General features: G+C 48.6%; 1 protein-coding gene across 2 annotated transcripts; it reads right to left on the reverse strand.

Annotated features, from left to right (window-relative positions):
• Positions 1-1024: 1024 nt before the first annotated feature.
• On the reverse strand, positions 1025-22860 carry LOC128764782 (sprouty-related, EVH1 domain-containing protein 2-like). Of its 2 annotated transcripts, none has more exons than XM_053874915.1 (6): positions 22351-22860; positions 10802-10994; positions 10550-10718; positions 10413-10477; positions 5678-5836; positions 1025-5584 (listed from the first exon to the last, which is right to left on the reverse strand). In XM_053874915.1, exons 1-6 carry the CDS (start codon positions 22374-22376, stop codon positions 4805-4807), a joined length of 1392 nt encoding a protein of 463 aa, XP_053730890.1. In that variant the 5' UTR covers positions 22377-22860; the 3' UTR covers positions 1025-4804. The 2 variants fall into 2 exon arrangements, with proteins under 2 accessions (XP_053730890.1, XP_053730889.1); XM_053874914.1 differs by having other exon boundaries at positions 1027-5587.
• Between the last annotated feature and the right edge of the window lie 1057 nt (positions 22861-23917).

A 23917-nucleotide genomic window follows, 5' to 3' on the forward strand; every position in this document is an offset into this window, starting at 1 on the left:
CCTGACCCCTGTGCCTCTAACGTCACTGAAGTTTTCCTCAAGTGAAGTTGAATAGACATGACTCACGTCAAAACTGACTGTCAGACTGTAAACACGCACCACGATCCTGGGCTTTGTTCTCCCCTTTTACATTCATATGACTTTCCTTGTTTATGTTCACATCTTTTTCAATGACAAACAAATTCAAATCTAAACTTATTCACTTCCTGTTCTGAAGCTAACTTTTCAATGAGTCTAAACCATAAGCATCTTCTTCTTTATCAGCAAAACCCGTTTCCATCACAATGCGTCTGTGGAATACTGATGCGCCTCAGGTGTTTTAAACTGGCCAAACTCTCTTATTTAAGATTTTGTTTTCCGACCTGCAGCTTGCTGTCAAGCCTGACTCAAGTGTCGGGATGCTGATGCATCGTTTCCTACCAGATGGCGCCGTGTTTTTCTGATGTAGTTAAGACAACAAAACCTGATTTTAATTGTAATTCCTTGATGTCAAATCAGTTCGTATTCGTTTGTTCGTCGTTTCAGAATCAGAATTTAATTTATTGCCATGGTCAGTGGGGAGCCCACCAACTAGGAAAGTGTTTTGGAATAAAGTGCTGACAAAAAAATAAATAAAGTAGTTCAAATTAAATAATAAAATAAATAAAATAATAACAAATAAAAAGTTCATTCTTGACTCAAATTCACTCCAGCTACACAGGGCAGAAAACTGCTCCGACAGCCAGCAACAGCTAAATGTTCCAATTGTGTGTTTAGGATGAGAGGGAGGAAACCGGAGTGTCCAGTGGTAACTTGTTTCAATGAAAACGAATTTAATAATAACAAATAAAACAAGTGTGTACGTGTGTGACAAACTAAACTGCTACCATTTATTGAAAAAAATAATAATGGTTAACTTAACGCGACTCAAAAACTATGCTACTTATTCAAACGTAATAGCAGCAGTAGCTAAATCATATCCAAAACATTTTATTCACGTTTACTTTAACGACTGTCCTACTTCACTCGCCGTAATGACGTCACAGGCAGGCGGCTTTTCTCGCGCATGCGTGCCGTTACTGAGCGACCATGTCGATAAAAAACAAAAAATGCAAGTGATGCCACGTTAAAATAGTGTTTAGTTCCTAGTTTCTAATAATGTTTCCGAGGCAGTGAGTGAGTGGAGGCTGTGACTCAGACGCCGTGGTGGTGTTTCTCTGACTTTATTGGAGGCGGAAGGTAAGACACACGTCACTTGAGTTTTGCGTCACACCTGGCCACCGCTCGCTGTCTGTCTGTCTGTCTGTCTGTCACAGTCTGTCTGCACGGCACCTGCTTCTCAGAGCAGGAGCTGCATCCAGCCGGCACGAAACGCTCGTTAAAAAAAGCAGAAAGAAAAATGTACAACAGACACGTGATACATACATATATATATAATATAATTTCGTTCTTCTTTTTTTTACAGAGGTAAAAATACTAGGCATAAAAAACGGGTCTACTTCAATACAGGGAGTGATTTCTGTAAGAGTTTAATGGACTTAAATACAGATCAGGAGGATGCGTTCAGGCACTTGTAGATGGCTCTCACATGTGAGGACACGCTGCTACGGTGGAAACGCTCTGCCCAGTCTCATTGGCCATGAACAGAACTGTCCAGCGTGAGAGAGCTGTCGGGGATCAGAGGGGAGGACAAGGGACGTGGGACGCGCACACACACACACAGCACAGGATGTGAGGAACAGACAAACCCAGAGAAGGAAATGGGACATCCTCAGGCCGTCTGCACCTCAGCTACAGCAAGCGACATTTCCTTGGCACTACAGTCACAGTTGGACCTTTGTTTCCGCTTGTATTTTTGGACACCCTTCACCACTTGACACCCTGCTTTTTCATTTCGGAACGTTCATCGGGTTCATTATTTTCCAGGTCCCATCCCTCACGCTGCCGTCGGTCAGCAGAGGAGTCAAGAAAGCATCACGGTGGATGGGGCGGGGGACTGTGCTTCCAGAGGAGGACCCCAGCTGGTGCCAACCAGACCGGCTTTGATGACCCTACAAGGTACTGCACAGTGTCGCTCCAGATGTGAGGGTCTGCAACTACCTGGTGTGTGTGTCTGATATAAGGACGGCGGCCTCGACGCGGCCGCGTGCAGCTCTCGAGGCAGCCGCCTTTTCACTTCGTTTGATTCGTATAGGAAACAAATGCGCCCGTTTTTCCCCATGAACGTTGTCTCGCATGCTATTGAAACAGCGGTGCCACTTCAGCTCAGGGTTTGTTTTCACCCAGAGATGTGCAGAGAAGCGTTGAGTAGACTTTCATGACCAGACTCAAAGGCCAAACTCAAAAGACTTTTGAAAAGTCTTGTTCTGGACAACTTGTTTATGTTCTCCTTTACAATTTTCCTGGCAAAAATAGTTTGACTTTTCTGAATGTTGTTGACAGTTTAGTCAAAATAAATGCACTTGGAGTTATTCTTTAACATTAAACATGTTCTTCAACATTCTTAATGTTTAAGAAGAAAGTTCTGAAACATCCTTCTTAAACATTTTCTCAAATATCATTGAACATATTTCCTATTCAGAGCTAAATCTCCTGAACAGCGTGGCTGAAGTAGCCATGTGATCAGACGCAAAGCCTGAAACTGCTCCTTCGTCTGCACATTTCTCTGAAAAATGAAGCACATTTGCGATCGCTACGCGACGTTATCGTGTCGGGTGACGACTTCATCGTCCCCCGTTTTGAGGCTCGAACCCTCCAGCTGATTGTTCATCGCAGTCATACTAAGTTTCCACACTTGATGAGTGCTAAATGTCTTTTTATTAGATATAAACTAAGTGCACAAACAGAATGGCTGAGAGGAACGACAGCATGCACCGGTGTTAGTGGCATGACTTCAAGTGTTCAACCCAAAAATGTTTTTTTTTTTTCTGCGATATTTAGGCACTAATTGATGAAAATGCAGGCACCGTCCGATTCAGTGGGTGAATCAGAGACCAGCAGCGCTGGTTAATCGTTCAGAATGAGATGGAAAACAAGTGACGTCTTTGGGATGTTAAAGGCTGAAACAGGAAGGATGAAATTAAGGGCGGCAGATTCACATCCATAGAAAGTATTCACCAACTTTTGAAAGAATAAATAACCAAAACATTCGCACTCACACGACATCATTTCTGGCTTTGTGTAAGCTGATAAACTACCGCTTATTCTGGAGTCTCTGGTGGACACCGGCGCAGTGGTCAGTGACTCCAGACCAAGGACAAATATGTGGTGACTGGACCTACTTCATTCTTGCCTTAAAAACAAGGCAAAGTTTTTCACTTAAATAAATAATGGCCGCTTTACACCACCAGCTCCAGCTGGACCTGGCAGCATAAGCCAAGTGAGTTTTCCCCGCTCGTGACCTGTCCGTTGTGGTCTTACTTCAATACAAGATTCGAAGCTCAGTTTCCATTGATTTATATCCTGGATCCATGACTCACCGAGACATTGTAATAAAACTGTCGTTCATTTCTAAAATGTTACTTGTTGCACTTTGTTGCAAAAAACATCCTGAATCCTGGACATTTCTCTTCACCATGTCACATGGTCATCAGAGAAAACGCACCGTGCTTTTGTCTTGATGCAAAACAATAATTGTGAGCACAGATTTCGGATCAGTGACGCAAACAGAAGTGGTTTCATCTGAACTTGGGGTGCGCTACATCGCACCCAGACGCAACTAGCTCTTCAACAATCGGGAATGGACCAGATGGCTTTGGCTGAGGCAGAGTTGTTAACGTGATTGGTTATCCAGGGACTGGGTGCGGATGGCTGCCCTGCTGGTTACGACCTTGGTGAGCAGAATATTTGGGGCTGGTGTTATTAGCTCTAGCGGAGGCGTTATTGCTCTTAAGGCTGGTCGGCATGTGTAAGTCAGGGAACTGCAGCGCAGAGCAGCCAACTAAGCCAACTGAACCATCCAATGTCAGCGGGACGGTTGCAGGAGCAGAGTCCGATTCTCAAAATCTAGAAATATTGGAACATATGTTTTTTAGTTGTTCAACTAAACTGTCGGACATCAAGCAAACCCTGCACTAAAAGTGTATTTGATGTATCATCTTTTCTTTTTCTTTTTCTTAACAATATAACTGGACTTTTTGGGGAGCAGCTGCAGACCCGGGCTTTAACCCTCAACCCTAATCCACCATGTCTCTGGCCGACTTTAGAAAACCACTTCTTTAACATGATAAAAATGTATTTATTGAAAATATTTACAAGATTAATATTTTGTTTAGCAACTGCCATAAAATATATATTGATGAAATCTCAATAATATAAGCCTTAAAAGGAGGTGAATACTTCTTGAAAGAATCTGACACAGTGGTACCATTCACACTCGCACTCACGCACCGAGGGTTAGTGTCTGATTGAGAAACGGGGCTCGATTCTAAATTGGCCGCAGAAGGAGAGAAAATAGTAGAACAATAATTCAAGTTCTTTGATACCAAGTCAGTGTACAAAGTATAAAGTACCTGCATATGTGATACGTGACATATAGGTCAGCTATAAAATCAAAAGTAAAAACAAAAAGGCCCCCTGAATAAGAGCGCTCTCTGTCACTGGAAACATGTGGAGAGCTGAGAGAAGTGTCTGCCGTGAGGGGGAGCTTATCTTCCCAGGCTGCTCAGAAAAAAGAACAACTGCTTTTTTGGCTTATTTCAGTGTCTGGAATTTTGTAGAAGGCAAAAGGATCCAGGGCTACTGATCCACCTCTGTGTCCCACCCCCTCCCCTGTCCTTCCCTTTCCCTGTGCTTGCGTTGGGTTCATAGTTTCCTCTGAAGAAGTTCAACTCAGGAGGGCTTTGTGCCGGCCCCCGCAGCAGCCGCACGCCAGCCCGGCCCGATGGCAAGCGTGGAGAGGCGGGTACAGACAGAGGCAGGGCGCCACCAGCGACAAGCCAGTGAGGGCCAGCCAGCGTGGGCCGAATCTGCCTCCTTCACCTCCGTCACAGGAGCAGGGGTCCGTGTAGTCCCCCTCTGGGTCGGACATGCAGTGGTAGAGCATGGTGTCTGCTAGCCACATGCAGCTGACCCTTCTGATGCACCCGCGCACGGGGTCGGGCGCATCCTGGCACTGACCTCTTCTGTTGTCGGAGACGTAAAAGGCTTCCCCGCAGTGCTCGCAGTGGGCGCGCTCCTTCCCGTCTTCTTTGCGCCCCTTCCCCCCGTTTGCGGACGGAGAGGAGCTCGGGAGAAATGAGCGCGGCTGGCTGGAAACCACAGAAAAGCCGTGGCGATACGAGCCGCCGCCGTGGCCCTTATTGCCCAAGGGTCCGATCGCTGGGTCAGAGTCTGGGCTCAACTGTGACGGCGCCAGCGGATAAGTGTAATCGTGTTTCGGGGCATCCGTTTTGTCAAAGTGGACGTACGACCCAGAATGGTCCGTGTGGAGGAACTTGTCTCGCACCGACGCGTGGCGGTAGTCCTCATAGCCCGTAAGCCACGAGCGATCCGATGGGCGTCCGTGAAGCCGCTCGCTGGTTCGTTCCCAGCTGCGTTCCCGTGGGTTGATGCGGACTATTTCCTCATCCTCCTGGAAGGTGACGTGGGGAAGCCGAGACAAGGGCTGCTGGGATAGAAGACCATTCATTTAGACTCGCCTTTGTTCCCCATAAATCCATACGCACAAAAGCATGTTAGAAAAGCCAACCCTTCCCACCTGGTCCAAAAAGTAGTGGTCTGTGAGCCGGTAGGGTTCGTGCAGGTCCGGGCGATTTCCCAGCATGTACCTGTGTCGGTGTGGGAGAGGCGATGATTCCAGAGGCGGCGCAGAGTTCTCCAGTTTTTGAGAAGAGTTGGAGGAACTGTCTGTGGTGCTCTGCGGGCACAAAAAAAGCAAGGCATCAACACTGAGTGGAGTCGAACAAACGCTCTCTGTTCTTCATCATGTTTTATGCAACAGAATATAAAAGTCTATTTTAAAATGCCTCATTAAATCTATTTTTCCGCTTCAATTTCCATAAAACTGACAATTTGTTTTCCCTGTTCCTTTAAAGTGTAGTGATACAAATACATCATCATCAATCATGATGTTTGCAAGGACAATAGTGTGTGAAATTTTAGTGAAATAGTTTCTTCATCTGAATCTTCAGATAGAAGCACCAGCATTATGAGCATTACTTTGGGAACGATTTTGTCCTTTGTCCAGGACAAATAGATAGAGAGCACAGAATGTGCATATACTTTTTCTTCATGTGATACAAAACACACGATGGGATACTCCAGTACCAGCCCATACAGCAGTTAACGTTATTTCAACGCTCAGAAATAATCAAAATCTCAAGACTTAAACGTGTCAAAGTTGTTTCCCTGCTCAACCACAACCAAACACTGTTCGTCGTTCTGAAGTGTTGTATGACCACCATCCGTTTCATCACCAGCATGAGACACCCGGGATTCCATTGGATAAATGGTAATTTGATTTACTTAAGTGAAAGAGAAAAAACATCTGCCCTGGAACACTCAAGTATAATTTATTTAACTTTGCTTTTTTTCAGCTTTTACTGGAAAGAAAAATATGTCTAACATGTGACATGTCAGTGGAAATGTATTAAACGCCTTAATTTTATGGGGGATTTTTTTAAATACTTATTATGTCTACCGTTACACAGAAGCATGTTAACGCCAAGTTGAGACGTTAGTCTTCATGTGTGCGCTTGAATGTTATTATTATGATTGTGCAGCAGTACAGTGCTCTAGCAAATGCACCAAACTGAGCACCGAAAAAAATCTCCCTTTACTGACACAAAATGTCAATGATGAAAGAACATTGTGCAAGTATGGGCCTGGCTTTTAGGTAGCAGGATGTCCGGGTGTCCTGGGGACAACAAGACCTCACTTTCAGATGGATAGATATCCTTTATTCTAGGTGGGACGCCTGGAGGACGCCCTATCTTCTCCCCCATTGTTTCCATGCTAGCAGTGCTTGGCCCAAAGATTAGCCGACGCAAGCCTAAAAACCAGTGGCTGCTTCCCCACAGCCTTGTTATTTTGCTGAACTAAACCTCATATCGCATTTCACTGGGCAAAACTCTGTGACACAACGTGGACGAGAGATGTGGATTGGAGGAAAACCTTTCCCGGGAAGAGAGTGCTGGTCAGGTTGAAACGCTCCGCAATATTACCAAATATCACAGCAGGCCTGACAACTATCGGCGAACAGGGCAGGAACATGAGGTGGAATTAGGGGATAGTGAGGAAGAGGAAGGGGAGGAACTCAGCGGCGTACACTCATGACCTCTCATGATGCACTCAAAGTAGTATGTGCTATTGTTTTAGTCTAATGGGTTGAACAAAAAAACCCTCTGGAAAACATGGCCTGGCTGGACTTGTGCAGTGAGATACCACCTTGTTTGATCGTACAATTATTCATGGAGAAGCAAAAAGAGGAAAATCAACTCATATTTGGAGCCCAGACACTGACGGGTTAATAGACCACCACTGGGCAAAGGTGGATGGTAGTTGACTTGCAGGAACCACTGGCTGCACAAAGCAATGCTCCAATCATCAAGTCATTTAAACTGCTTTCTTGGACCAGTTTATGAAGAAGCTTTTAAGTCATCTAAAGATATGCACGTGCATCTTTGAAAGTGGCTCCCAGTTCCATCTACACTGACGTGTAAGGGAGCGTTTACAAAGGTTTTCAGAGCTTGATATATCTGGTTGTTGCGTGGTCGGTTGTCAGAACCGGTTTTCTAACCGTCGAGTGAAGTTCAGTAAACTTTTCAGTTAACACTGATGTGCGGGTCTAAGGTCCTTTTTTTCGTCCGGCAGTGTTTTTCAAAGATAAAACTTTGATTTTGTTCTGTCACATAGCTTGACAGGGAACAGTACTCAGTTTCCCAAATGTGCGTTCTGAATTGTTGTGCCTCATAAGCAGCAGCAGTCTGACTGACTCTAACTGGGGTTACAGTCGGGGAGCATCCCAATCGGACACAATCTTGACACACAACATACCAGCCATCTTTGAAACCTCAGCGAATTATTCGCCGGCTTTACCCAGATCTGGCTGGTCCACATTTCTGTCTGCAGGATCTATCCCCATGGTATCGGAGTCCAGAGCCGCACACCCCACATGGATCCCGCCATGCTGAGAATTTCCCCCTGCTTTCTTACAAAGCCCTCAGAGCAGCCGGCCAAAAATAACAAAACAAGCTGCCTTGCGCTTCAGGCTCCGCCTCCCTGGTGAAGACATTAGCAGAGGGGCGGAGCCGAATAGTTAAAACCAGTCCTGCGCTGGTCTGGATGGCTGCAACTAATTCAAAACACAGACCAGACACTGCTGAAGGCTCCAAAAGAGACAGAGTTGAGGGGGAGACTTTGTATTTCTGGACATCCTCTCTTGCAGTGTGCTCTGCTCCAAGGCTGGACAGAGGGCACTTCAAGTTATTTTCTGACACTAAACATGTCCCAACCCAAAGCTCGGGAGGATTCATCCTTCAACAAGCCTGTCTCGCTCTCCGGGGATGAGCCCAGAATTGCTTCAATAGCTCTCACTCCCCCTGTTGTGAATGAGCCAAAATAGAGAGAGGAGACGTGCGGGAGGGAGGAAGGGCTGGGTTAAGTTTAGGTTCGCTCGACGAGGAATAATTTAGGAAGTATGTCCATCCTCGCTCTCCCACCCCCTTTTTTTAAAAGACTGTAAATCTGCCACAGCATTTCCCACTGGCCGCCACCGCTAACTTTGGGAGGTCATTGACAGAAGCACCGTGAGCATGTGATTGTCGCCGATGTTAGAGTCGGTCAGATGGGCTGTCATGTTTGGTTTAATAGTCCTATTAAGGACAAGAGCGAAAACACTTGCCTATTCATCTGAGCGCTTGGAAGCAGGAGAGAGACCAGTGGCCAGCTGCTCTCAGAGAGCACGTCTGAAGCTCTTCAGGAATGATGCGTTTTGACACTTGCTTTGTGTTTGTATCATGAGTAGGAGACTGGACTCTCAGGGAAATGTTTGTTTTCCGATTCATACTAGACGGAAACCATCATTGGAACATTGTGAGGTTTTTGGTTCTTGAGGAAGGAAGTCCATTCTGGGCCTCGAGCCTTATTTTTACCAACACAAAACCAAAGTAGAAGTATGGCTCGTTCTAATTAAACATGTGGAATTGCATGATTCGTGACTGAAGGAAGAAACCGTGAAGTGTCTGACAGTGAGCACCGGGAGCAGAGCTAGCCTTGATTGCTTCACGCTAAGATGACAAACAAAACAACTTCATTACACAAGCAACGTTTAGTTCAACTTAAAAGAAGGTGTGAGATTGCAAAACATATTTATCTTCTGCTTGTGAACACAGTCACTTCTAGTTTTTTGTGTTTAATTTGCAAAGTGTAAACAGTAAACACTTTTCCTGAAAAGCCAGAGTACATGGTTGGAAGGGGAACGACAACCGGACAAACTGGAAGTGTAGTCTTCAGGTGCAGCGATGTCACTGTGTCATGACGTGTGCTCCGGACTGAAAAATATCCACGTGAAATGAACAGCTGCCGCTTCTGTGCTGGTCACCTTTCTCGTACCTTCTAAAACGGCAGACTCGCCAAGTTTGATAGTGCAGCGGTTCAGCATGTGTGATCAGATTTTGCAAGCAGATACAAGACTGTTGGTTTTTGCTCCGTGAAAAAAAAACTTCATGATTCCAAGAAAGAAAAGAGTTTGTCGTTGATCAAGTGGAATTAAATTAGAGTGAAATCTGACTAAATCATTACCAAGTTAAACAGGAGGTTCCGTCCTCTGAAGTAAAATGTTTTGAAAGCAAACTTTTTTTGGTGAAACAAAGTCTGTTTCAGCCAGAGAAATGATTTGAGATCCGGGATTTACAGCTGAACTTAGAAACCATATCATGAGCCCCCCCCCTTCTCTAGTGGCTGTTCACTCCCTGCAGAGCACCTATTAGTCTTGGCCCTCATAGACAGCCCGAGTCAAAGATGAACCACGAGGCACTTCCTCTCGTAAATCACCGGGCCAGCACTAAGCTGGGAAACAGCTGCGAGCTGCTCGTTCTGTTGCTGCGCCTTTTCTACTGGGAGGACTGAGGGGAGTGGGAGGTGGTGTGATACAGGAAGTAACCTTGTGACCCTGCCTAGTACTCCTGGAGTCAGGTTGCAGGAAAAGGGGCGGGGGGGGGGGATTTGTCCCTGCAGGAAGGTAGTGACGCCTCCCATCACGTTACCTCAAATATCCAAGAGAGATCAATCCAAGTTGGAATATTTTGGTGGATTGGCATGTCACGTGCTGATGCGCTCACGCTATTGAAGTCATTTTAACCCACTTCCAGCACCAACTAGAGACTTTTGCCGAGTATTTAGTGTAAGCCCGATGAAAAGGAACAAACTCAGGGAGACGTTGACTACTATTATAGGCGATCCAGCTGAAAACGTAGGGTGGTGAATGTGCTTACTGTGAAGACGTCGTCGTCACCCAGTTCCCCCTCATTCTGGAGCGCTGTGGAGGAGGTGGTGGATCCTACAGACAGAGGATGATGTGAGCTTCAGACCACCGAACTCAAGGTCACCGATCGTGTGGGGCGTGGTCTACCTTCCGCCAGGTCCTCGATGGCTTTGCGCACGCCCCTGTCAAAAGCCCGGGCGTCAGCTGGACTCTGGAAAGACAGGCCACACCGCCGGTCTTCCACTTTCCAATGGTGAAATGTGGGGTTTGCTATGATGTATAAAATATCCTTCCTCAGCGGACAGTCCAAGATCACCTGGCGGGGAGACGCACAGGTCAGACGACCTCATCTACTTGGAATATTTCTAATTCTGAAGGAGTTTTTTTTCCCCTTTATACCTGTTTGTCCGGTAATCGTTCACCACGGATTAGGAACTGGGCACCGATGGCGGCCGGCACAGGCGGAAGCTCTGGCGGTCGGAGGCGACACACCCCCACCCGGCTCAGAGCGCCCCCGTCCTGCGCCAGCCAGCCTCCGCTCGAGTCGTCCCGTGTCATCACCACGGCTTTCACACGTACGATGTAGCTGTCACTGCACACAGGGAAGACCAGGGTTAGAAGCGTAACGTAACCTCACTACAGACTCACAGCAAGAACATCTGATTGATATGATCATATATTGAGGAACAAATACGCTCATTTGAAAAGAGGAGATTTTACCATTAAACAAATTCTAAACATATTCTCATATAGTGCTGATTCCCAGGAACGGTTCAAAGGTGAAGGCTACCCATCCCGATTCATAGACTTCAACAACCAGGAGTGGACGGTAAAGTTCCATGTGAGAGCGAGACGATATCATGTGACTCCACGGACAGATAACACTGTTTAGTCTGCACGCCAGTACAGCACAATACGTTTGTCGCGTATTCTGCAGCCGGCGGAGTCGCCAGAGGACAGAACATGAGACAACACAATGGAGGGTGAAGGGTAGAACACAAGACATTGTCAGGCTCTAGCACGACAGCCACCACCCTGACTGAGACACAATGGACGTGGCCACAGTCCACATGAATGGACAGACAATAACAGGATATTCCTCCGTGTGCTGTGACGACGCTGCGCGTGTTTACATGAGCGTGCGCGGCTTGTGGGTGAAGCGGCGGTTGTTTCCTGTCCGGGTTGTTTGTCTGCTGTCAGCCGCTCTGTCATTCACACGCTTTTATGAATGTGTGTGGGTGGGAGCTGCTGAACCAGTTGGGTCACCTATGTGTGCGCGTCTGACGGAGACATTAAATCCCTGAGACATTTCTAAAAGCTAATTATGTAACAGCACCTCTTATTCACTCCCACTCTGCCGCTCTCCATTACTTTCCTTTTCTCTCTCTGGCCGGAATCCGCCAAATGCAACGGGATCCGTTCGATCATCTCACTTGTTTCCTCCGTCTTATTGGTGGCGATGCTCAGTTTCAGTCAGCAGCACCGTTTGTTGTAGTTGCGTCTCTTGACCAGAGAACGTTTGTCCCTCGTCTAAAATGGCTCCTGGACTTTATGGATTATCCAAGTGTCAACTCCAAGTATGATACTCTGAGTCTGCTCATAAACATCACTGCGGCCACTGTGTGTTCTGGCCTCGCTTTAGCCAACACCACTGGATCACTCCCCGTTTCAGCTTAACATCAGCTTCTTTATTAGTCAAAATTCTTCTTTGTGAAGCGAAAACAGAATTAAAAAACAGCCCCAAAATACACATTGAAAGGTGCTCTTGAAAGAGACTTCTCAGACGAGTTTCTTTGTATAAGTAGCATGCCTAATGCTAAATAAATGACACGGTTAAATATTAGAGAGTAAAATTGCTGTCGACACCCTGGAGATGTCGTGATCGTTTGTCTGCAGAAATAATTGTATTTGACAAGTCAAACAACGGCGGGTGGAGAAAGATTGTCATTCAGGTTCTCGTCAGCCACGTGGAAATCTTGAACGGCAACTACGCAGAGGAACAGAATTCAGAACAGGCACGCCACCCATCTATTTATATATATTTTCGACGACAAAAAGCCTGTGAAGTAGCTAATGATATTCGCCTCAGCGCTGAACATCTGAGGCACCGGGTGGTTTGAGAGAAACCACGTTGCTGCTTCAGATAGGAATCGACTTGAGGTTGAAATAGTTTAGCACGGGACATTAGATGCTTCTCACAAGAGCCGATCCGAAACCGGAGGTTTTAGAAGTGGCTGGCACCCCTCACTCACCAGGCCACATGCTGCAACATATGTTGACATGAGAGAAACTTCGTAGAGGTGACTAGAAGACTCCGATTCACCGTCTTCCTGATTCACCGCCTGTACCCTGACGGACTTCCCATCTGTCCAGGGTGTCCCCCTCACCCCCACTCCAACTCTATGATTGGGTCCTGCCCCCTGATTTCTGGAATAATAAAATATTTTTTTGAAAAAACAAATACTGAAAAACAAAAGGTTTTGAGGTAGAAACAATTACTACTCTGAAATTGACCATAGCGTTTAATGAAGGTCATTGTGACTCAAAAGACAGAAAGGTCTAATAATAAACACGAACATAGGTCAGGACCAAAGGGGGCGACAAAGAGGACAACGATTGTGACCGTCAAAATAATCCGGTCTAACTTTAGAGCAGCTCAGACACCAAGAAAAGTGTTACAATCGAGCAGCCATTTAAACATTTCCATGGTTCAAATGTGACACACTTCGTCATGAAACCGCAGGTCCAAACCACCCGCTAACAGAAATAACACTGAATTCTGCGCTATATAAGCTCACCCGCTCGGGGACACCCGACACCAGCCGTCGGCCCACTGCGATGAACATGTCAGATTTTGGGCTGCCGTGTGTCCCGTGTTTATAGGCCGTCTGCTGACAGGCCCTGTAATCTGTGGTTGGAACACACAGACGGCCCCAACCGGCAGCAGCGCTCGGCTTTAATGCACATGGGAGTGACCACACGTTCCGCCATCCACTCACACACGCGCACATTTGGGAGCTACGTCTAATTCTGGCCAAGCAAATGCCGCACTGAAAAAAGAACCTGTCCAAGATTTTTTTTTCAAACCTAAAAATAACTGCTTTAAAACCATTTTAATGATACACTGATTTATGATGCGGAGAGTGATGTTTCTGCTGTTGCCATGGCAGCACCAGACAGCCATGTACAGAGGAACAACTCTTTAGTGTTCAGGTACCAAGAACCGCGGGTTTTTTTACTCCAAAATGGGGGCGCTAGCGTGTCTAAAAAGGCTCAATGCTTGGGACCCATTTTGGGAGAGGCTTGTGTCGCCATTGTCGTTCTCTAAAAGTAGAGGTTAACATCGTACCTCCAAGGCCACGCTAATACTGGAGGCATTTCAACGTCGCGCTGAAAAAAAAACCTCTCTGGCGAAGAAGCTTTGAAGGTTCCCAACAGTGAAACATTGTGATACGTTGTTTTCAAGCAAGATGATTATCAGACTGACTGAAGATGAAGAAACTGGGAGAGGCTGGCAGTGAAGGGCAGAACGGAAGAGACTTTATCAAGCAGGATGGTCCTCTCCGTCAGATTTAGCACTGCAGGTTGCACTTGCAGGTGCATCTCTGGCCACCGGGTATCTTCACAGCTCCTTTAGTTCCAACTCCACAAGCAACATATCGGGGCCCAGTTTGAGCGATGCTACTGACAGGAGGAGGAATGCGAGCGTCCGCTAGGTGGTAACCAGAGTGTTGCTTTTACTTGGTGGGAAGACGGTCAGTGGTGTGTTGTTGGTGACTTCTTTGCCGGAAGGTGCAAGTGAGAGGCTGAAGCCGACCCCTCTCGCTCTTTAGTCGGACGCTCCCCACCTCCCAGTTCCTCGCCTTTATCTGGCCTTTGTAGCTGACCAATGAAATCAGCTGTCCAATAAACGTCCGGCTAAATGGGCGCTTAACCACGGAAGCAGGTGATGTCCAGTGCAGTCTTCATCGGTTACGGCCGATTGAAAACCCACGAGGTTGGTGGAGCGGTCTTCAGTGAGTCATGTTTACGTGGGTAAATTGAGGACAGCCACACAGCTCATTGATAAGAGCAGGCCGTTTATGAATCACATCCTGCTGTAATGCAGCGCTTGCCATCAGGTCTGAGGTCAAAGGCCCTGGGTGTGGCCAGCTCTTGTTCTGCAAGCAGGCGTCCTGAAAAGGCATTTGCCACCTCTTCTGTTGCGTGTGTTTACTCCGAGACAGACAGTTATTGAGGCTGCTTCGTCAGATTAGCAAAGTAAATAAACTGGCCCTTCTGGCTTCAATAAATAAACCTCAAATGCCCTTTATTCCAATTGAAAGAGAAAGACTAGGTGAGGCGCATGTCTGAAGCCCAACAGCACGGATTCAGCCTCAGCTAATTTGGCTTCCAGCCGACTCAAGTTTAGATACTTATTCACAGATTGATATTTGTCTGCGTCAAGCCTCGCGCCATGTGCCTGAGAGTTCAGTGAACTACTTCCATTCAGCAAACAACTTTAGCGCCCCGTGTAGCTAAATGCTAGCAGGCTAAATGGCTGCAGACCACCGACTGAATTTCCAGAACGGAGCCAAAGCTCACCACTCGCTCATGGATCCCCAATCTCAGGAATTTACGATCCGTCAATTACGACGTATCAGAACCGGACACCAGATCGGATCCATCTCGAACTGACAACAGCAGCTTGGTTGAGACCAACGTCACCAATCATGCCTTCAGAAAAACCTTTCCACTCTTCCTTCATGAGTCTGGTACTGTGACAAAAAGTGCCCTTTACTTCAAGTCAAACTCTCTTTCTCACACACACACACACACGTTTGTCTTCCTATTTGTGAGGACTGTCATTGACATACATTGACATCACCCTTTCCCCAGCCTCTCCTCCTGAACCTAACCATCCAAAACACATGGCTCACCTGAACCAGGACTCTGAACCCAGTTAGAACCACCCAGTTATTTTGAAGTCTTCATCCTCAAATTGAGGTTTGGACCTGTGGGGACCGGCAAAAGCTCCCCATGAAGACATAAGGACCCCACGGGGATAGTGTGCTGTCACACACACAGTTGTGTGAAACTCATTGGTCACAAGACACGTGGCTTATTTACTCGCAAGATGGTGCATAAACAATTTTTCAGAAGCTTAAAACCTGATGATGAACCCGGTCTTCAGACCGGATGATCTGTCTGACCCGCATCTCAGAATTAAAGCACTCATTTCTGAGCTCACAACATGAACTGTGTATCTGCTGAAGCGGAGCACAGCATGTTCACAGCTTTCACCGAGGTGGTTGTGTGGCACGGTGACAAGAGGCGACCAGTGTCATGAAAGACTGTCGTTTCATGATACGAGTGGAAAGTCAACGTGTGAACCGACTGATGGTTGGCCTTCTGAGGACGGTCACGTGACAGCAGTGGAGCATTGTCAGACCAACACTTTCACGTGTTTTGGTTCTCGCTCAAGAGGAAGGCCTCAGTGTTCATGTCTGACCGTCTGTTTGCCTGTGTTGAGTGTGACTAAACCTGCTGCTCGGGGAGGCTTCCTCAGTCAGAGTGGGCCGAAGGCCTGGCGAATCAAGACGCCTGTGTTTGTGTGGTCATAAAGCAGTAAAGAGGGCAGAGAAGCAGGCTCTTATCAGGTCTGCTATCCCGCTCATGTGTGTCCGATAAAAAAGGGCAGCCGTGTGCGATAAGGGCGACTCCACTTCCTCTGACCAGGCATGGCTGTGCCGCACCTCGGTCTAATCAACAAACCACACACACACCCCCGCACGGGCCCCGCCCCCCACCCCGCGCACAGTCACGCACCGTGACCAGGAAGTCAGCGTCAGGCTAATTGATTAGCACTGTTGACATGCTAGCACATGAAGCAGAGACGGCACTGCAGCAGTCATGTGCCGCTCCTCCACGCCGACGCACTTCGTCTTATTCCACTTGAGTTTTCATGAAAAACATCTTCACATTTCCAGCTAAATGGCTCCATTCTGACCAGCGAGCGAGAGAGATCCCACTGAATGGGAGGTGAATCAAGTTCATTCACAACTATTGACTGTGGAGGCTCCTGAGGGGAAGTTGGATCGGCTTTCTGCCAATCAGCTGGAGTTATATGGAACGCTCACATGTCCCGGCAGCACAAGACTGAGTGAGAGCCACTGTGTCAGTCCACATGAGAGGTCAGGATACGCCGACCGAGAGCATCCCACACCCCAGCCACCACTCCTGGAGCTGCCTCCTCAGGGAGCGCCTCCCCTGCCGGCTCTTCCACGGTGCCTTCTCCTGAGCCCAGCGCCATTTTCAGAGCCACAGAATCCTTGTTTCCTACCTTCATTGCTTTTTTTTCCTCCGCCTTGTTGAACTCATCATCGTGTTTGGCTTCGGTATTTAATCATTAGTTATGATTCGGCCAGCAACGTGTCAGTCTGGCGCTGAACTTTAAGACTTTGTCGCGGCTGAGGTCAACCTGCCTGCCCTTCGTCTTGATTCAGGAAACTCCACTCACATTAAGCCGATTGGTTCTAAACCTCTTAGTGAAAGTCCAACAAAGAGCTGCAATAATACTCCATATCCTCTTACACTTGGTCAGCCACGTTGCTCAGATGTAAGCGATACGCTCATTTGGATTCTCTTTGCCATGGACAGTCTCACCTGCAGCGTTTCGCTTGGTTCACATAACTGAGGGATGTCGATAGTTCTGCCCTGCCATGGCACGAGGCGCCCCGAGGCGCCGGACCTCAGAACATCCTTTGCACGAGTCTGTTCTCCGAGGGGCAGTTCATCGTTCGCTATTATCGTGGAAAGTTTCTGGTGGATGCCGATGTTTTTTAAGTGGAGCCCAACATAGAAGGTCCCCGTTTCTTCAACTAACAAGCAACTGCAACTCAACACTGACATCACTTCAATAAAGGTCAAAAGTCCCTGCTTAGCCTCCGTGTTTCTCAGTCATGTCGCTGCTGGACTGGCTGTACAAGGTTCCGGATCAGGTCGGGGGGGTGACTCCTGTGGGGTACCCTGAGTAGACGAGTTGTTCGTTGGTGTTTTTGGCAACTTTCTCTGAGAATCGCAGAGTGACTGTAGCATTAGCCACCGAGCTATCAGTTCCGACACGGCAGATGACGCGAGTGTCTGCGACTCGCTTTCACTGCTGCAAGACTCAGGAGAAGAAGACAAAGAGATGTTTTTAGCCACATGAAGACGCATCACCTCATGGATTACGGTACAACCATGGAGATCCGTGAAGACTTGGCTCAGCCCACTCTTGCTTTGTTGCTTTTTAACGTCAACACAATGTTAAAATAACTCCAGTTTTTCCAGTTTCATTAGTTCTCCTGACAGACGCTTTGAAATTGAGAAATATGGATCATAATCAGTATCAAGCGATATGAAAAAAGATTTTGATGCTGTGTCGCCCAGCTCTATGCTCCCATACAGGTGCTTTTAAATACATGAACAGGGTGAAATGACTTATAGGAAAGTATTCCGATACATAACTGAGCAAGACGTGAGACATTGGCTTCCACCAATGATCTGTCGCTTTGTTACGTGTGCTGCAGTGGTTTCCAATCGCTTCAACATTCCACCTCCCACTGCGCTGTTTCACTGTCTTTTTGCTTCATTGTTATGAAATTGACCGTAAAGAAATTAAGGTTTTCGCTGCACATGAACTTTGTGGTTGTGATGACGCAACAGGAGGATTGTTTTGACTCATCCTCTTCGCTGTGTTGACTGCATCAGATACATTTAGGAGCCAAGTGAAAGTGATTTCCTGAGACACGAGGTCACTTCCTGTCCGCGTGCGATGCCATTCAACCAGTCACAGAAGGCTTCACATCAACGTTTGTCTGCTGATGATAATCCCGGCCACAAACAGCACAGTACGACATCATTAACGTGCGCCAAGACGAGCCCATTCTGTTCTCACCCTGGCTTTATGTGAGGGAAGGTCTTTGCTGCTTCTGTTCACCTGTGCCATTGTGCAGCAGGAGGCGCCACATCACTGTCACGGTACAATCCGCGGCAGCCCTGAAACCATCCGACACGGAGAGGCTGGCCTCAAACCGAGACAGGGAACAGATTGTACAGCGGCGCATACCTACATGAGCGCATTCTTCACATAGCTCCCTGTGATATGTGTGTCGATCACGGAGGTGGGGGTGTCGCACGGAGCGATGAAGGAAGCGAGGCGTCTCACCCCGCGTTCAGGCACCAGAGGTGCCACGAGAAGAGGGCGCCCAAGAGTGGAGGGAGTGGAAATGCTAGCTATTATAACCTTGGTCGTCCAGTCAGCTGAGGAGCAAAGATTCGTTTAAAAAAAAAAAACAAGCAAACAATCAGGGGCCATTGTTTGCTCCTCAGATATAAACAGCTCAGTCTATTATATAAAGGCTCCGGATGGCAACCAGCGATGAGTAAAACACAGGAAACACTGTTAACAAGGATCTGTTCCACATGATGGGTGTGTGTGTGTGTGCGTGTTTAAGTGCATCTATCCCAGTGAGGACTCCTGGGGAAAACACCCCCTCTGTTGGGCCCTCGCGCTGGACCCCACTGGGCCATGCCTCAGTTGAACTTCAAAATAACTGGGCTCCAGCCTGCTCCTGCTTCAGGTGTGTGTGGACCTGGCGTGTGAGCGTGGCTCAGCACCATGTACATTCAGCAGATGTTCCTCCTGTCATCTGACCTTCATCCTCTCTGATTAGTCTTCATCCAAGACATCGTCTTGGCTGATTTGAAACACTGATGTCACGTGACAACCGCAGCATTCCACATGTGCTCCTCTAGATTCCCACATGCACACGCACAGCTACGGTGCTGGAGGAGTGTCGCGGGGCTCCAGGACTCACCCTCCTGCCCCCCAATAGACATGACTGTTTCACACCATCATTGTTCGTTTCCCACGATCCACAGTTGGAATATCATGTTCTCAGCCGTCCAGACACGTGGAATGAGTGACAGTTCACTCGTCTTGTCCACTCAGAAGCGTCGTGTTGGTTATCGGCTTCAGTACTCGTACTCATAGAATGGCTACTGATACCACGACACTGACACCACTTTATGGCAGCACGCAGTTTTTGTACTCCGTATCTGTGGTTACTCAAATGCAAGTACTCGTACTCTACTCATTTTGGATCCCTGGTTTCTGTTTTGGGGTTAAACTGTGTGTAGCCCAGTGTTGGCTGGCAAAACAGGCGCAGAAGATGTTAATTTTTTTTCAAATTAGCTCGACATCTGTTGCTGTTGCTGCGTGTAGTCGTGGTGGAGAGCAGACATCCAACTAGGCCGGCACGTTTCAGGGGAAAATATCAATCACAATTTTTGTAGCTAAGAATTGATATCAGGATTCTCTGCCACAATATTTTTCCTCATGAAATATGAAGTTAATTGCTCACATAAACCAAAAACAAAGCCGCAGCACCAAACACATGACGTTTGAGGTGCTGACAAAGATATGTGGTGTTACGTGAAAAACACGCAAGTCGGACCTAGCTGTTGGATATTTTCCTCCGCTCTTTTAAGAAAGGTGCTCTGTGAAAATGGAGCTGAACCACAGGATGTGCCCAAACATGATGCGTGTGGGCAAATGTTTGGCGTCGCACATGACTCCATCTCCACAAGGAGGGAGGGAACATGACGCTGCACGTGCCACAGGAAGGGGCGGGCCAAATGAGACTCAAGTGAGTGGCGGATTGTCGGGAAAGTCGCGACAAATTGCAGCGACTTGGTTGGAGTGGCGTTCATAGTTGCGATCGGCATCTCCTGGAGGGACCGAGAAGTATGCACGTGTACCACACAGGAGACGGAAGTGAACCGGATGCCTCGCGCATCAAGGACACCGGAAGTTTGACGCCAGCCAACAGAACACCTGCCGCTTTTTTCGTATCAAACATCAAAGATGCGTCGGAGCTGAGCACTTGTGAGGGAAGGTGCCGGCCTGTCCTGATCTCTGCGGCCGGCGATGGATTATGTTTCACTGATTTTAGCTGAATGTCACCCGGCATCAGTTCGATAGAGTCCACGCTGACCCTGCACACATGGGATCAATAGCTCCCAGCAGGCGGTGACTCTGCGGGATATATGTTGAGCGTGGTGGATCTAAACATGTCCTTCATTTGACAATGACCTCGCTCCGGTCTGAACCATGAAGAGCTTCATGGTTGGATGGGGGAGGCCATCACCCCAGACCCTGACTCGCATCTCAGGTTGGACGCGACTTTGCTGTGTGTCCTTCCCACGACACAACAGAACCTTTAGAACAGAGAGCCACTTCCTGAACTGCGTGCAGGTCACATCACTAGCATGACCTGGGCCACTTTGTTTGCAATGTCTCTGACACAATATCAAGGAAAGAAGAGTCAAGATTCCGCTCGTTCCCGTCATCAGGGGCTGCCTCCTCCACTCCTGGACCTATCTTGCTCACACCTGTCCTCCATCAGACGTCTTCCCTCTCTTCGTCGATGTGACCAAACGTGTGTTGACTCCAACAAGCCAACAGACCACAAACAATCCAGAATGTTCTTTAGAAGAGGCTCAACAACTCACAACAGTGCCAACATCATTGGCCTCACTGGTGAAGAGAACATCTTCCTGTCAGTTCATTTGGACACACACAGTCTGATTAATTTGCCATGAATCGCGGGCTAACTTTAGTGTGATCCACTGAGATCAAGTCTATTGACAGCCCTAGTTGAAACCCAGTGGCCTTGCTTGTGTGTCTGCGGCTCACACACGGCGCAGACTGGCTCCGGCTAGCGAGCATGAATGGAGACGGCCTGAAGGTTAGAGGGCTTTTATGAATGAGCCGGCGTCATGCGTCCCCCTCCGGTGCTGCTGGCCCTTCCACCCTCGCCTGCAAGTCAGGCATTCCTGCGGACACGCTCGCCGTGGATGCGGCTGGAAGCCCGTCATATCAACGCTATTTATAGCCAGCGTATTGAAAAACGGTGCGCGATCTCTTCGCCTCAACAATAGCCTCCTCCACACCTGTCCACTGGTGCTCAGGCCAGAAACAGGGCAAACAAAACTTGACCTTATCAAACCGAGAGTACAGTGGAATAAACAGCTTTAGTGAGTCTGTTGCAACAGAAATACGTGATTCACGTCTCTTCAGCGTGACGTGAACTGTCGTGCAAGCTCACATGAAATTTAGCCGGAACAGGCAGCAGCTTCGCCTCCGACCTTTGGGGTTTGTATTTTACCGTGAGCTAAACCAAAATATCGAACTAAATAACAAGGCCATCCATCATCAAACAATATATTGGGCAAGCCAAAGACATGCTTCTAAAAACAGATGTGGATGGAAGAAGCAGCATGTTTCTCTGGAGAGTTGAAGAGTGACGGGCCGCAGCTCCGGCACCACTTGGGTCGGACTGCAGCCGGGGTCCAGGCCCGCGCGCGCCAGCCGCTCTCCCGGCCTGCACGCGACGGCCCGATGTTTCCGCTCCATTACACGGCGATCTGCCGTTTTTATGAATGGAGCGCGGCAGGCTATGCAAATGAGGGCGATTGAGAAAGAGATGGCGGACGAGGCAATCGGATCTCTCATATCCTGTGAGACTTCCCCCGTCGGTTGGAGGCGCGCGCGCGCGCAGAACCACAAGGCCTCGCCACACGTCCACGTCCTGCCTTCGCTCCGCTCGGACCCGCGCGGCGGCACCGCGGGGGGAGAGCTGGAACTTGCTGTTGGACTCGGTGAGTTCCGCTGCTGCAACAGGGCCTCCGATCCTCTCAGAAAATGTTTCCGATCCACCCACGCTTCCCCCGCGCCCCCCCCACTCCTCCACCTCCTCCTCTCTCGGATCTTCTTTCTCTCTCTCTCAGGAGTCTGGGGGGGCTCGGGACCCCTCGCCCTCAAAGCCACTGTCAATACTTTCACACACCGTAGGAATCAAGATGCAGAACAAAGAGTTGGAGCTGCACAAGTTGGAGGAACTTGTGGCAGCAGCAGCACTTACTCGTTTGGGTGTGTTTCTTCTATCATTTTCTCGCTTCACCTCAGGTACGGTACCGCGGCGTTGGCATACTTTATGCTCGTCATTCTCTCGCCGACTCCGCGTAAATCCCCGCTGCGCCTCTGGTGCGACGCTCGGCGGATCCGCCTGGATCGACGCTGCGGGCCCTGCGCGGCCACACGGCTGCTGCTGCTGCTGGTGGTGGCGGCGGCGGCGGCTCTCACTCCAGCTCCCGACGGCCGAGCTGGCCTCAGCCTCCCGGACAATCAGACGCCGTGTCCGGCCGCTGCTTCTTCGCCTCCTCCTCCTCCTCCTCTTCCTCTCCACCGGGCTCCGCGTTCGCTCAAGTCCGAAGGCGCATGTTGTTCTCACCGACCAGTCCGCGTCCAGTTTGTGCGCTCAAACCGCGTCGTCGCCGTTTCCTTTTTTTCCCTTCCTTACCGAGGGGTGGCCCCGCTAGAGCCCCATCTCTCGCTACTCCATGTTGGTTTGCAGGCAGCCGAGCAGCTCCGACGATGCCGGGGGAGGGAGAGACACAGGAGGAGGAGGAGGAGGAGGAGGGAGGGAGGAGGGGGGTCACAGGGCGGAAGCGGTGACGTAGGTCCACAGTTTGGTGGAGGGCCCGTAAACTGTAGGCTTCTTTGATAAATGACCCCGGGGGGTCAAGCTGGCCCGCGGGGACTCCTCACATGCAAATGTGACGCGCAGACGCTGGAGCTCCGTTCAGTATAATCCTCAGTTCATCTGGACCGGAAGAGCACGGAAACGTTTCGGATCTTCACGTGCGTGTGTGTCGCGCGTGAACTCGTGAATAAGAGCGGATGAATGAGCCAGTCGCCGCTGCTTTTTAATGAAGCCCTGTTCGTCTATCTGCCTCTCAACTGTTGCCAGGACTGGGCTCAGCCAAACAGTGATATGACAGCGCCATCTGCTGGTCCGCGGCGCTTCCTACAAGAGCCAGCTGGTTTAGCAATAGCTCAGACCTCGTTTATCTCGCGCAGAGCGCGGCTTTTAACTGGCGCCTCCCTGGTCACACTTCGATTTCCTCATTGACTTCAGTTCAGTTTTTTCATTTTTCACAATATAGATTTACATTTTGTGTGACTGGTCACCAGCACCACTGAAAACTTCTGGTGCAGTGTCTGTGGTCACCTGGTAACTGGTTCAGTATCTACACTGAAATTGGACTTTGGCAGGGTAGACGTGTAGCGACTGGAGCTGAGAAGGTCCTGGCTTTAAATCTCTGTCAGTGTCACGCATCTGTATCTGAAGCAACCCCTGACCATGACTACAGAGGATGTCTCTCAGTGTCCCAGGACAGAACATATTCACCACGGTGCTCAGACGTACTGTATGGAGAGGCTCCACTGACACCATGTCAGTGAAAACAACATGGCCGGCAGGAGCCTTCCTCAGCAGCTACCAAGCTCAGATGTCATGAAATTCAGCCTCCAGTTTCAATATTAGCTCCAGCTTCTTAAGACATCAAGATTTGACACGTTATCACCAGTAGTTTTGACGCTATTTGTTGCTGCAGACGAATGTTTTTTGATCCCTTTGATTCCGTTTT

Source organism: Synchiropus splendidus, chromosome 9 (genome assembly GCF_027744825.2).
Source record: "Synchiropus splendidus isolate RoL2022-P1 chromosome 9, RoL_Sspl_1.0, whole genome shotgun sequence".
NCBI classification, from domain to species: domain Eukaryota; kingdom Metazoa; phylum Chordata; class Actinopteri; order Syngnathiformes; family Callionymidae; genus Synchiropus; species Synchiropus splendidus.